General features: G+C 43.5%; 1 protein-coding gene across 1 annotated transcript in view; it reads right to left on the reverse strand.

The window, feature by feature from the left end:
• Positions 1–2021: 2021 nt before the first annotated feature.
• PTPN18 (protein tyrosine phosphatase non-receptor type 18) overlaps positions 2022–15709 on the reverse strand; it is a 29375-nt gene continuing 15687 nt past the window's right edge. Inside the window, exons 8-15 of the mRNA XM_043488079.1 lie at positions 5452–5594; positions 4988–5054; positions 4832–4909; positions 4648–4737; positions 4303–4391; positions 3443–3651; positions 2940–3014; positions 2022–2726 (exon numbers count right to left, since the gene is read on the reverse strand). Of these exons, the coding sequence (XP_043344014.1) occupies positions 2659–2726; positions 2940–3014; positions 3443–3651; positions 4303–4391; positions 4648–4737; positions 4832–4909; positions 4988–5054; positions 5452–5594 (819 nt within the window). The 3' untranslated portion in view covers positions 2022–2658. The remainder of the gene's footprint in view (positions 2727–2939; positions 3015–3442; positions 3652–4302; positions 4392–4647; positions 4738–4831; positions 4910–4987; positions 5055–5451; positions 5595–15709) is intronic.

Here is a 15709-nt window from a genome sequence, read left to right on the forward strand (position 1 = left end):
CTCAAAGGGCAAATGACTTGTCTCGGTGCCTGTAGTGAATGCAGGGGCCTGGACTTAATTATGGTTGAACATTTCTTGAGCAGAGGCTAGGCTGTTTATATTACCGTTCACTGAATTCTCATAGTTACTGTATGAGGGACGTGGCCTGGTTAGGCAGGTGGAACGTGGTGGTAATGCTCATCACAGACACAGGATAGCTTTCCAACAGCTTGGGGGACATACTGCGCTGGGGAGGAATAGCTGGCCATCCACCTAGATAAACCTAATATTGTTGGACAGACACTGCCAGAAGATCACGTCAGGAGGGAGCCTCACAGAGCAGGATCAGGGTTTTGGAGGATCAGGTGTAAATTTACTCATCTTTTTGTTTACCTTGTGTTCTGTCTGGTTTGACAGTTTTATATATCTGGCTGGATAACCCATCTGTCTGTCCAGCTAGAGCTTTGTGCGGCTCACTAGGTGTCTGCTGTCTTTCTGGCTGGAGGTCTGCATGTCTGTGCTATGGGTTTGCCTGAGGATCTTTTCAAGTTGGCAGTCGGTCTGTCTGAGGTTTTTCCAGCTGAGTCTACTTGGAGGTTCACCAATCTATCAGTCTGAGGTCAGTACATCTGTGAGGCTAGTGGGCTGTCTTGCTGACTGCAGATTTGTCTGCCAAGCTGGTGATCTGTGTGCATCTACTGGCCAGTTCAAGGGCTGAAGCTTGTGTGGCTAGCAGCTAGGGGTCTGACTTGTTGGAGTCCTTTCATCTGTCCAGATGGGAGTCTACCTGTTCATGTGGTTCTGGGTGTCTCTTCACCTAACTTGGGATATAGCTGGCCAGTTGCTTTGGGATCCATCTGTTTCTCTGGTTGAGGATGGTGTCTCACTGTGGCTGAGAATCTTATCTGTCCAACTAGGGGTCCATCCAACCAATGGGATCCTATGTATCTGAGGGCTAGGAGCCCATCTGGCTAGCAGGGAGTCCATTTACCTGAAGGATTTGCAGCGTATGTCCCACTGGCAGATGGTCTGTATAGTGTGGGGGGGGGGGGGGCGGGGTCCATCTGACTCATGTTACTTTTTCTGAGAGTCCATCTGCTTATCTGACCAGCTGACCACCTGGGAGTCCACCTGGCTGTCTTCCCAGCAGGAGATATATCAATGTGTCTGCCAAAATATGGATTCTGTATAGTTGGTGAGTTGGTAAAGTCTGTCCACTTGTCTGCCTAGTTGGAAGTCTGCCTGGCTAGGTGAAGTGTCTGTGCAATCAAAGGTCTGTGTGGCTGGTGTCTGCCTGACTGGGGTACATTTGGCTACCTGGGAGTCCGTGTGATTAGACCTATCAGTCTGTCTGCCCACATGGTAGGTCTGTGTAGCTGAAGGTCTGTCTAACTCAGAGGACATCTGTGTCTATTCAGCTGGGGATCTGTTCATGGCTGTCTGGGAGTCTGTCCAGCCAAGGGTCTGTCTGGCTGGCGTCTATCTAGCAACCTAGCCGGAGGAGAGGGTCTGTCTTTTTGCTGATGTCTTTTGCAGGGGGTGGTCTGTTAGGCTGCTGGTGGGTCACTCTCCCTGACTGGAGGTCTACCCAGGGAATGGACTGTCCCTCTGAAGCTCTGGCTGTCTAGGGGAATGGCTATCTGCCTGTCCCAGTTGGAATTCTGTCTGCTTACCCATCTGGGGATCTCCTTACCTGTCTGTCTGAAATCAGTCTGCTTGGCTGTTGTTACGCCTGGCTTCCATCTGTCTGAATGGTAGTGGGGGGTGAGGGTCCATCCATCTCTTTGTGTTGTAAGCTGAATGTCTGAGTGAGGGAGTCTCAGATACTGAAATCAACCAATCTTTCAAGTGGTCTCCAGAAGTCTATCTATCCATCATCCCCTTCACAACGGGGACCCGACCCTCAACGGGGGTTGAGTTTATTCTTGAGTATGCTCAGTGTAACCTCACTAGCCATCATCACCCCACTACCTCCCCAAGTCTCATGGTGTTGCTGAAACTCGGCCTCTGTTTACTGGTGCCAAACAGAAATGCAGAGACAGTTTTGGGTGAAGTAGAAAAGGGTAGCTTTTATTGTTTTGCCAGGCCTAGGGGGCCACAGTGGGCTAATGCCTTGAATACCATGTGGCCCACCCTAGAGGGGGTGGTGAGGAGTGTTATAGTGTTCAAGGAGCAGGGGGCGATCGTGGACCGAGCTCGTGGATGGCCCTTGGAGTGGTTGGCATCAAGGTTAAGTTTCAGCATCTTCACCTTCTGGTTCAAACAGTCTATAGGGTCTATGTTTTTGTTGTCAGCACTTTTTATCTTGTGGGGATCTGCTTCCTGTGAAAACAACTTAGGAGGGAGTTCAGTGATTCTACCATGGGGTAGAATTATAGTCTAAATTGTTACCAGTTCCCTAGCTCAACAACTATTCTTTGTTTCTACATCTTCACATTTCCAAATCATTAACTCTTGAGTCAGCATTTTACTTCAAAAGACAAGGACACAGGGACTTGAACATGGTTTCAGTGCCTTGAATGCTATAACCACCAAGGCAAAGCCCCACATCTTCCACGCTAAGAAACATTTATTTTGATTCAGCCCAGCACCCCCATTCCCAACACTTCACAAAGCAGAGCATGACCCTCAGCAGTCCAGGCACCCATGTGGAGCAACAGACAGGCAGGGGCGCAGCGCTCACACCCGGGTCCACTCAGCAGGCGGATCTCGGGGTCCTTTAGGCCTCCCGATGCGCAGGTTAAAGCCTGGAAGAGGAAGGGCACCATAAGGCTCATAAGAGAAGCTGAGGTGTGGATAGGAAGACAACCGGTGGAAAATCATTCTCAGGCCTCCAGGCCCTCCTGGTTTGCTGCAGCCACATCCACAGGGCTCTGAGAATGTAAGCCCCCTGCCACCATCCCTGCCCCACCCCCGTCGCAACTGCAAACGGCCCCAGGAACCCAGGTTATCTGACTTACCTAGCCCACCACTCTGAGCTCCATCCGCCACGTCCTCATAGGCGCCAGGCCCAGCCAGGCCTTCGTCAACAGGAACTGCGAGCAGAAAACCACCCCAACAGGTCAACTCAGACGGCCCTTCAAACTCGGGCATCCTCCCTGCCCAAGAAGTCGGGCTGTGGGCTGCGGGTCCTGGCCCAGCGGGCAGGGGCGTGGCCAGGGGCGTAAGCAAGACGGAGCCCTCTGCCCAGACCAGGTGACCGGGTCAGAGACTGCGGCGGGGCCAGAGACCACAGCGTGGCCCGAGACGCTTCCGGGCGTGACCTGAGGACAGGCAACAGTCCTAGAGGCATGGCCGGGGAAACCCGAACCTCAGCCTTCCAGGGCGTGCTGGCCAGACTCGAGCTGGGGGGAGGGGAAGTCAGCGCGGCCTCCAGGCTCTCCAGAACCTAGCCGGAGAGGATCGGGAGGAACAGGTGGGGGACGATCCAACCCAGCTCCGCCCCCCGGCCTCCTAGACTTACCGCGGCCCGGCTGCGCGCCGCGCGCGTCCTCGGATGGCGCCTGGTGCCGCCAGGCGCGCGGCGTCACCTGGCTGTAGACTGGCGTGTCGTCCGTGCCGCGCGCCCGCGCGCCCGCGCCTGCCCCGGTGCCCACGGGGGCCGCACGCTTCTGCACCACCGCGTAAGTGTCGGCCATGGAGAGGGCCGGGGGCCCGGGCACCGAGATGCTCCTGCGGGTGCGGAGGGCGGGGAGGAAGTGAAACTTCAGCGCCCGGGCGGGGGAGGGAGGGGGCAGCTCACTGGGCGAGCGAACCACCGGCTTCCTTCCCGCCCGAGGCGGCACGCAGTGAAGGAGCACTGAGACGCAGGCGGCTGCTCTCTGGGGAAGGGGCCTCGTTTGTGTGTCCCTATGGGCCCAGCAGGTTGGGCGGATGAAGGAAAGAAGGGCGCAGCTGGCAGGTGAATGGGGCGAGATGTTATTGAGGAGTGGTCATTTCTGTGTAGTTGTTTATTGAATAAATGAATGAGGAAGTGACATCTAAAGGGAAGGAAGGGAAAGTCTCAAAATGGAGAGCTGGTCTCAGACCTAGGGCTGAAGTCCGCCGCACCAGATGTGAGGCCTGACAGTTGGGCAGCATCAAGAAATATCTGCTGAATTAATGACTTGGGGGGAATGTAGGGGTAGGGGCAGATGCAGTGTGATCTCGGTATTAAAGAATCATCTTCGGAAAGGTTCCCAGAGCTCAGTTCAAAGACAGGGCTGGTGAATATTTGCTGAACTGAACGACAAGGATGGCGCCAGTGTTTCAAGGGTGAGGAAAGGGCTAGCCTCCAAGAAGAAGAAACTGGAAAGGGAAGACTCCAGGAATGGGGCTAGGTACCTGAGGACTCCGCTGGATGGGCGGGCGGTGGCATTCAGGGTCTGGGAAGTCCAGAGGGAGAGGGCGTCATCGTAGAGTGGGACACGATTCTGGGGGAAAGACAGGAGGGGAAGGGCATGAGGCTTCGGAGGACACTGTCCAGGCTCCTAGTGGAGATCACTGTGGTCTCTGTGGGGGGAGCTTAAGAGGAGACACCCTGATAAGGAAGCGAGGAGGATGACAAAGGGAGATATCAGTCAGTCCCTGCTACTGGAAGGAGTCCAAGGGCTGGATGCTGCCATAGTGGTGGCCGTGGAGCTCTGCTCTGGGTCCTGGTCTCTGAGGGTTGGAAGGGGGCCTTGGTACCTCCTTGAGGTTCTGGTAATGACGGCTGGCATTCTGTAGCGCTGAGAGAAACATCTGAGCCACTGTGTGGTACAGGAACCTGTACTGCTCCTGGGATAGTGGGTAGGGGGGAAGACAGGTCATTGAGAAGGGAAGACAAGAGCAGGAGGGATGTGTCCTTGGAATGGGGAGACCCTGCTCACACCTCTGTCTGTATGGCCATAGGCCGCTGCTTCCGAATCTCCAGGACCACACTGAAGAGGCTGAAGTTAGGTGGGATCATCTAGGGCAGAGAGACAGGCACATGAGAAGGACCTCGTGGGCACAAGACGCACGCTTCACGTGCATGCCCTCTTCATACCTGGGTCAGAAGCAACTGTCTCACATAATCCACAGTGCACAGGACACCTGTTCGCCCGCAGCCAGCACTGACAAGGAAGAATCAGAGTGAGCTCGATCAGGGCCTTCCTGCAGCCCATTTTAAAGGGGACATTTGGGGTGGGGGTGAAGGGCTTAATTAATGGAGGGGCCCCTGCAGCACTTTTTGGTCTCCAGTCTCCAGGTTATAATTTGAAAGGAAAAACTTTTTAATTGCTGATATTTGTTTAGCATCAGCTGTGTGCTTATTCCCCGGCAGACAGTCTGTACTGAATAAATACTGACAATTTAAGTTGCGACTTTAGCAAGTGTGGCCTCAAGTTTCTCAAAATAGGCATTCAAGAAACTGCAAGACTGGCTTCAAGTCCTGCACTATTCTTCCCTGCCTCCCTCCCCAATTACCATCCCCTCTGTCTCACCAGATCCCCATAAAGCCATTTATTAAACCTGCAGTGGACACAGAGGGGGTTGGGACCAGATCCCTGGAGGTGCCGAGCTTCCTCAACCATGGCGAGTACGTGGTCAGGATTGCTGGGGACCCCTCTGTCTGGCCAGGACATATACTGCAGCTGGGACACTGAGCGGGATTCCTGAGACACAGAAAATGAGAGGCAAAGAATAAAAAAAGAAAGAAAAGCATATATTGAGCAACTCTTTCATGTCAGCCCTATTCTCCACACCTTCCATTTAAATGAAACAGATGCTAACTAAAGAGAAGGGCACTGTTGTTAATGCCCATTTTACAGATAGAAAAGTGGAGACAGGAAGCTCTCACCATGCGGGAGTCCCCCCCTCCCTTTTCAGTACCTTCTGGAAGGTGACCTGCAGGGTCCTGAGTGTGATGTCTGGGTTCAGCCACATCTCCCTTGTCTGTGGATATGGGGCATGTGGGAAGAGGGCAGAGAAAAAAGATCACAGGTGCCAAAAGACACATTTTCAGGAAACAGCATTTCTGATTAAAAATTTTAAAAAAGGAGTTCCCTGGTGGCCTAACGGTTAGGATTCTGGGCTTTTACTGCCATGGCCTGGTTCAGTCCCTGGTCAGGGAACTGAGATCCTGCAAGATCGTGCAACACAGTCCTCCCCCACCCCCCACCTCCCCTCACCAAAAAAAAAAAAAAAACAACAACACCTATTTCTAAAAATTCATTTAGTCCAAATATCTCCCATGACTTATGTGAAGAAAACAGTTTACATAAGGGAGAAAGAGAAACTATGAGCTAGTTCCAACAAGCTCATTTACAGTGAAAGAAAGAAATGTCTTTTGTTTTAAAACAAAAGTTTGCTTGTATTTTTCAGTACCAATTGTTTTTATAACCTATGAGAGATTTTTCTGAGTTCTTTTGAAATGGTAAGGGAAATAAGAATTTAAAGACCCTAACCAGGTACATTTATATTTACAGAGATAACCATGATAGTAGTTAAAATGCAAAATCAATATATAATGAGTTCTGACTTTTGCATGCTAATACCAGAGAGCTCCCTGCAGTGTGAGGGGGACTGTGGGGAAATTGCTCATCCTTTCAAGCCCAGCCCAAAAGCTTTTCACTCAGAATCTTCTGTGAAAGACAAAATCCAAGACTCCATAAAGTGCTGTTCCCACCTCTGCCCCAACTCACCAGAGTGATGCCGAAAGGCCCAATCTGCAGTGGTTCCTGTTGTAGGGCCCAGTAACGCTCACACTTTTTCTGCAAAAGACAAGGGGAAAAGGGCAGGGACTGAAGAGGGGAAGTCTGCCTCAGAGTTCATATTAACATGTGTACAACCTCTTGGGCCAGCCCAGCTTGCAGGTGGAAGCACAGAGAGCAGCAGAATCTCATCAGATTAAACACAGACTCAGTGGAGATGTGAGGTTCTGACTGTGCAGGAGGAAGACAGTCCAGAATATTCTACTGTAAGCAACTAAAAACCTGGAAAAAAATGTATGAGCCACTATTTTCAGACACTGGTCCGCATGCATTTGCAGGACTGTGATCACTGAACAAAGGGAAACACATGAGTGAAAACCTATGAGTTCCCAAGCTTACTGCCTAGAGGCAGTAACCAGGCTGCCATGAAGGGTCTGATGATCCCACTAGTTGAGAAACCAGAAATCTTGGCTCAGGGAGGCCAAGACAGAGTTCTTGAAAGAACAGTACTATGCAAACAAAAGCAAAGAACTCCAGAAGTCTGAATGGGGTCCCCTTGAGTCTGATAATAATCTGGGCACATATGATATGAAACCCCATGAAGCTAGGAAAGAATAACTTCCCATGAAAGCATAATAGCTATGGAACTATAAGATGAACATTTCCTAGAGATCACAATGGAACAGAAGTAATTTACATTTCCTCCAGCCAGAGTGGAGACCTGATTGATTAAAAAGGACATTCAGTAAGGAACAAGACACCACACATTAGTAAGTAGGATGAACTTATTTCTAGAATAAAAGCTTCTTTAGACGCACCCTTAAAAAGCTTAAAAATAAACCTTAAAATGATCAAATATTCAAAAATAACTGCCTTCCAAAAAAAGTTCCAACACCTTTTTTAAAAAGTTCCTTTTTAAAGGAAAATAACAAGATCTAAAATTTATCAATACTTGTGTAAAATCTGGGCTTCCCATGTGGCACTAGTGGTAAATAACCTACCTGGCAATGCAGGATACATAAGATATTCAGGTTTGATCCCTGGGAAGATCCCCTGGAGGAGGAAATGGCAACCCACTCCAGTATTGCCTGGAGAATCCCCATGGACAGAGGAGCCTGGCAGGCTACAGTCCATAGGGTCATAAAGAGTCAGACATGACCCAAGCAACTTAGCAAGTGTAAAATTTAAAATATTAAGCATCCAATAAAAATTTACTAGACATACAAAGAAGCAAAAAATATGACCTACACCCAGGAGATAAGTCAGTCAATAGAAAAAGACCCAGTACAGATGAGGAAAAAAGTGGACAAAGACTTTAAGACAGCTTTTATAAATGTTCAAAGATGAAAAGGAAAAACATGAATGTGATGGAAAAAAAAAAGATATAAAAAAGACCTAAATGGAACTTATAGACAGGAAAAATAAAATATATGAAATAAAAAATTCATATCTAAGGTACATGAAAAGATGTTCAACATTGGTAATTATTAGAGAAATGCAAATTAAAATTACAATGAGGTACCACCTCACACTAGTCAGAATGACCATCACTAAAAAGTCTACAAATAACAAATGCTGGTGAGGGTGTGGAGAAAAGAGACCCCCCCATACATTGCTGGTGGGATTATAAACTGGTGGAGTCACTATGGAAAACAGTATGGAGGTTCTTTAGAAACTAAAAAGAGTTGCTATATGATCCAGAAATCCTACTCCTGGGCGTATATGTGGACTAAACTTTAATCTGAAAAGATACATGTGTTCATAGTAGCAGTACTCACAATAGCCAAGACATGGAGACAACCCAAGTGTCCACTTACAGATGAATGAGTGAAGGAGATGTATATATACACACACACAATATCCTCATCCGTAAAAAAATGAGATAATGCCATCTTCAGCAACATGGATGGACCTAGAGATTATCATACTAAGCAAAGTAAGTCAGAAAGAAAAGACAAATACCATATGATATCACTTATATGTGAAATCTAAAATCTGACACAAATGAACTTATCTACAAAAGAGAAACAGACTCACAAACACAGAGAACAGACTTGTAGTTACTGGGGGTATGGAGTGTGGGATTAGCAAATGCAAACTATTATATACAGAATGGATAAACAAGGTCCTACTATATAGCACAGGGAACTATATTCAGTATCCTGTGATAAACCATAATGGAAAAGAATATGAAAAAAAATTCACTGCCTAATCGCAGATTAGGGGCTTCCCTGGTGGTGCAGTGACTAAAACTCTATCTCCCAACACAGGGGGCCTGGATCAGGGAATTAGACCCACATGCGACAACCTGAAGATCCTGAGTACCGCAGCTAAGATCTGGCATAGCCAAATAAATAAATTTTTCTTAAAAAAAATAGCAGATTAGATACCAGACGATCAGTGAACACAAAGGCATAGCAATAGAAACTATTAAAAATGAAAAAGAGAGAGAAAAAGTGGAGGAAAAAAACTAACAGAATCAGATATCTGTGGAAATATATCAAGTGGCCTAATGTATGTGTACCTGGAGTTCAGAAGGTAGGAGAGGGAAGAATGGAAACTATTTTTGAAGAAATGATAGCTGGAAATTTTTCCAAATTTCATGAAACTATGAACCCACAGACCCAGAAAGGTCAATGAACCATAAAGAGAATAATCTGAAGATTATTAACACCAAGTTAGATCATGATCAAATTGCTGAAAAATCATAATAAAGAAAAAAAATCTTAAAACCATCATACACAAAAAGACATTAAATTTGAGAAATAAGAATGACAGCAGAATTTTGTCAGAAGCTCGCAAGCCAGAGGTCAATGGTGTTATGCCCTAAAAATGCTAAAACTAAAAATTCAGACAAAAGCTGAAAGACTTCATCATAAGCAAAACTGAAGTATTAAACCAAGCTTTTCAGGAACTTCCCTAGTGGTCCAGTGGTTAAGACTCTGCACTTCCACTGCAGGGGGCATGGGTTTGATCCCTGGTTAGGAACTAATATCCCACATGCTGCGTGATGAAGCCAAAAGTAAATAAATAAAATTCCAATTTCTTCTTTAACAAAAAAAAAGGTAAGCTTTTTATACAAAAGAAACATGATACCAGGTGGGATAATGACCTACACAAAGGGATGAAGAATAAAGAAAAAGGTAAATATGTAGCTAAATATAAAAGGTATTTCTCATTTTTAACATCTTTAAAAGATAATCTAGTGAATTTTACCAAAAAGAAGGAATAGCAATCCTTCACAAATTTTTCCAAAAATTTGAAGAAGGACTATTTTATGAGACCAGTATTACTCTGGTATCAAAACCAGACAGATAGCACAAGAAAACTATTCAACATCTCAAGAATATAGACAGAAGAATCATTAACAAAAGATTATACACAGTACACAAGATTGGCTCAAGATATGAAAGTCAATATATGAAAGTCAATCAATGTCATATACCATAATAACAAAATAAAACAGAAACACATGAGGAACTCAATAGATGCAGAAAAAATGAACAAAATCCAATACCTTTTCATAATAAAAACATGAAAGGCACTAGACATAGAAAAGAAATTCCTCATTTTAAATTAAAAAGCAAAACCAACAAGTATCTAAAAACAACCTACAGGTAACATTTAATGTTGAAAGGCTGAATAGTTTGTGCTTAAGATCAGGAACAAGACAAAGACGTTTGCAGTTTCTACTTCTGAACAATTTTATATTGGAAGTTGTAACCAGTGCAGTTAGGAAAAAAGAAATGAAGCAAAGAAAGGAGAGGAGGTGGGAGGGAGGAAGAAAGAAAAGGACAGGAAAGAAAAAAGATGGGAAGGAAGAAGAAAGAAAGGGAAGTTACCCAGATTGGAAGAGACAAAACTATCTCAACTTGCAGACAGCATGATGTTATATATAAAAGTGATATTAGATGAAGTGTTAATCACTCAGTCGTGTCCAACTCTTTGTAACCCCATGGAACGTAGCCCGCCAGACTCCTCTGTCCACAGATTTTTCCAAACAAGAATACTGGAGCAGGTAGCCATTCCCTTCTCCAGGGGATCTTTCTGACCCAGGAATCGAACCTGGGTCTCCTACATTGCAGGCAGATTCTAGCCACTGGGAAAGCCCTATAGAAATCATATATAAACAACCCTGAAGAATACACACACACACACACACACACACACACACACACACACACACACACACACACACACACACACACACTATATTAGAGCTAAAAAGTGAGTTCAGCAAGGTTCAGAATACAAAATCAATACAGAAAACTCACTTGTATTTTCATGTAAAGAAAACTGTTGTTTGCAATATCTACCCTGAATTGATAGATTCAGTGCAATCCTTATCAAAATCCTAGGCTTTTTGATAATATTGGCAAGCTAATCTTAAAATTAATATGTTAACATCAACAAATGTGTTGTGGACACCCAAGGCTGCCCTCAGGTTTGATGATTCAATAGGAGGATTCACAGGACTCTGTACAGAGTTGTACTCATGGCTACAATTGATCACAGTGAAAGGATACAGAATAAATTGGCAAAGGAAAAAGGTGCACAGGGTGAAGTCTGCAGAAAATAAGGTGCCAGCTTCCAAGGGTCTTCACCCAGTAGAGTCACTTAGGATGTGCTCAACTCCTCCAGCTATGAGTTGTGACCACACTCGTGAAATGTCCACAGGGAAGCTCCTTAGGAATTCAGTGCCCGAGGTTTTTACTCGGGGACTCTATGTGGTATGTAGGCACCTCTGACTAGCATGGGCCAAAACTTCAGACTCCAGAAGGAAAGCAGGTGTCATATAAACCTACTGTCACTTAGACACATTGCTCATATAAATACTTCAGGCAAAGTGGGCCACTCTTACTGGAAATCAGATTTCCAGTTAAAAGCCAACCTTACAGGAAGGCCTTTCTAAGCATAAGCCCTTATGCTTGCTATGTTAACTCTTTTCTGCACAGCAAGTGACCAAGAATAGACAAAACAATCTTGAAAATAGAACAAATTTGGAAGACTCATACTTCTTGATTTCAACACTTAACTACAGACCTACAACATGTTGTAGTACTGGCATAGTACTACAATCAATGGAATAGAATTGACAGTCCAGAAATAAACCTTTACATGTACAGTTGGTCAATTGATTTTCAACAAAAGACCAAGACCATCCAGTGGAGAGAGCAGTCTTTTTAACAAGTAGTACTGGAACAACTGGATATCTATAAACAAAAGAATGAATTTGGATCCCCTACCTTACACCATATACAAAAATTAACTCAAAATGAAAATGAATCAGAGAACTAAGCATAAAACACTTAGAAGAAAACATAGGAGTAAATCTTTTTGACCTCTGGTTAGACAGTGACTTGTTAGAAACAGCCCCAAAAGCACATCAAAACAAGAGATTGGAAGTCTTCAAACTTATAAAATGTTTGTGCTTCAAAGGACACTGTAAAGAAAATGAAAAGACACCCACACAATGAGACAAATATTTGTAAATCATATACTGATAAGGGACTTGTATTCAGAAGAATTCTTCCAACAATAAAAAGACAAATAATCCGATTTAAAAATGGTAAAGGGGGACTTCCCTGGTGGTCCAGTGATTAAGACTCTGTGCTGCCAATGCAGGCAGCACAGGTTCAATCCCTGGCTGGGGAACTAGATCCCACATGCTGCAATGAAAGCTCCCACACACAGCAACTAAGACCTGGCACAACTAAATAAATGAGTAAATTCTTTTTAAAAATGGGAAAGGACCTAAACAAATACTTGTCCAAAGAAGACATACAAATGGAAAAATAAGCACATGAAAAGATATTTGGTAAATCCACAGCATTAGGCAAATGCAAACCGAAACCATGAGACACCACTTCCCACCCATTAGGATGGCTAAAAAACAAAAACAGAAAGTAACATATATCTTGGTGAGTGTAAGGAAAAAAATGGAACCCTTGTGCATTGTTGGTGAGAATATAAAGTGGTGCAGCCACTGTGGAAAACAAAACAAAAACATTAAACACAGCATTGCCACATGATCCAGTGATTAATTCTACTACCCAAAAAAATTGAAAACAAGGGCTCAAAACAGATACTTATATATTAATATTTATAGCAGCATTATCACAATAACCAATAGGTAGAAACAACCCAAATGTCCATCAACAAATGAATGGATAAACAAAATGTGATACAAATATAAAACAAAATGTTATTCAGCCTTAAAGAGAATGAAATTTTGATATGCTCTGCAACATGGATGAAGCTTGAAAACATGATAAATGAAATAAGTCAGACACAAAAGGACAGGTATTATATGATTCTACTGATATGAGGTACCTAGAATAGGCAAATTAATAAAGCCAGAAAGTAAAATAAAGGCTACCAAGAGCTGCAGGAAGAGTAAGGGGGAAGTAATTATTAAATGGATAGAGTTTCTCTTTTGGATGATGAACAAGTTCTGGAATTGGATATTGATAAATGGTTTGAAACATTATGAATGTACTTAATGTTTCTAAATTGTACATTAAAATGGCAAAATTTATGTCATGTATATTTTACCACAACCGAAAAAAGAAAGACACAATGAATACCACTTCATATCCAACAAGGATGGCTATAATGAAAAAGACAAAAATAACAAATTTTGGTAAGAATGTAGAGAAATTGGAAGACTCATACATTGCTGGTTGAAATGTAAACTGGAAAACAGTTTGGCACGTCCTCAAAATGTTAAAAATAAAGCTTACTGTATGACCCAACAATTCCACTTCTAGGTATATACTGAAGAGAAATGAAAACATACTTCTACACAGAAACTTGCACATGAATGTTTGTAGCAGCAATATTCATAATCACCAAAAAATGGAAATAGCTCAGATTTTATAAAGTGATCGTGCTGTGTGTGCTTAGTCACTCAGTCATGTCCAACTCTTTGCAGCCCCGTGGACTGCAGCCTGGCAGACTCTTCTGTCCATGGGGATTCTCCAGGCAAGACTACTGGACTGGGCTGCCATGCCCTCCTCCAGGGGATCTTCCCCACACAAAAATCGAAGTCAGGTCTCCCCCTTTGCGGGCAGATCCTTTACCGACTGAGCCATGGAAATATAAAACAGAATGTCATCCAGCAACAAGGACTGAAGTATTGACATGGGCTTCCATGGTGGCTCAGTCAACACATGCTACACTATGCATGAGCCTTAAGAATACTACCTTAGTGTTTGAAGCCACTCACCAAAGACAATGTGTCATATGATTGCAGTTATATGAAAAGTCCAGAATGGGCAAATCTAATAGAGCAGGTAGATTAGCAGTTGCTTAGGATGGAGTTCGGTAGGAAATGGAGTGTGACTGAAAATGGATATAGGGTTTCTTTACAGGGTGATGAAAATATTCTAAAATTTATTGTGGTGGTGGTTGTATAACTCAGGAATATACTAAAAACAACTGAATTGCATACTTTAGATGGATGAATTATATATCTCAATAAAGTTTTTTTAATCTATATGAAAATAATAGCAGTATGTTGTGTAGTATATTTTAAATTTAGAACTAAACCTGTGGCAACAAGAGCCTGAAGCATAGAAACAGAAAATTGAAATATGCTGTTGTAAAGTTCTCACATTTTACCTGAAATGGTATAATAATAGTATTTGAACACAGACTGTGACAAGTACATATTTCACTAAACACACAAGCACACAACACAGAGATAAAACTAATAAGGTAATAATGACTATGAAATGGAGTCAAAAATTCTCAGTAAAAAAGACAGAAAAGAAGAAATGTACAAGAACAGATGGAACAAAGAGAAAACAAATACTGACACATTAAACATGGTGATGGTTTAGTCACTAAGTCTTGTCCAACTCTTGAAACCCCATAGACTGTAACCCATCAAGCTCCTCTGTCCATGAGATTTTCCAGGCAAGAATACTGGAGAGGGTTACCATTTCCTTCTCCAGGGATCTTCCCAACCCAGGGATCAAACTCCTGCATTGCAGGTGTATTCTTTACTGCTAAGCCACCAGGGAATCCCCCAACACATTAAATACTACACCAATTAAAGGCAGAGATTGTCAGATTGGATTTAAAAAGTAAGTATCCACAATATGATAGCTATAAGAAACAATTTAAAAATAAAAATGAGGAATTCCCTGATGGTCCAGGGGTTAGGACTCCATGCTTCCACTGCAGGGGGCACAGGTTCAATCCCTGGTTGGAGAACTAAGATCCCTCAAGCCTCACAGTATGGACAAAAAATAAACTGAAATTGAACACAGATTTTAAAAAGTAAAAGAATAGGAAAGATAATCACGCACACACTAAGGAAGTTTAAATGGCTATATTAATACCAAAGTATACTTCAGAGAAAGGGTCATAAAAGAGACATTACATATTGAAAACAGGCTTGATTCATCAGGAGACATAATCCTGACTGTATAAGCACTCAATTATAGTTTTAGAGTACGTTAAGCAAAAACTGACAGAACTGAAAGAAAAAATAGATAAATGCAAAATTACAGTTAGAAATCTCAACACTCCTCTCTCAGCAAATAATAGGACAAGTAGACAAAAAAACAACTATTTCTGCTTTATTGACTGTGCCAAAACCTTTGACTGTGTGGATCACAATAAACTATAGAAAATTCTGAAAGAGATGGGAATACCAGACCACCCAACCTGCCTCTTGAGAAACCTGTATGCAAATCAGGAGGCAAGTTAGAACTGGACATGGAACAACAGACTGGTTCCAAATAGGAAAAGGAGTACGTCAAGGCTGTATATTGTCACCCTTCTTATTTAACTTATATTCAGAGTACATCATGAGAAACGCTGGGCTGGATGAAGCACAAGCTGGAATCAAGATTGCCGGGAGAAATATCAGTAACCTCAGATATGCAGATGACACCACCCTTATGGCAGAAAGTGAAGAACTAAAGAGACTCTTGATGAAAGTGAAAGAGGAGAGAGTGAAAAAGTTGGCTTTAAACTCAACATTCAGAAAACTAAGATCATGGCATCTGGTCCCATCACTTCATGGCAAATAGATGGGGAAACAGTGACAGACTTTATTTTTGGGG

Source organism: Cervus canadensis, chromosome 15 (assembly GCF_019320065.1).
Source record: "Cervus canadensis isolate Bull #8, Minnesota chromosome 15, ASM1932006v1, whole genome shotgun sequence".
In the NCBI taxonomy this organism is placed as follows: domain Eukaryota; kingdom Metazoa; phylum Chordata; class Mammalia; order Artiodactyla; family Cervidae; genus Cervus; species Cervus canadensis.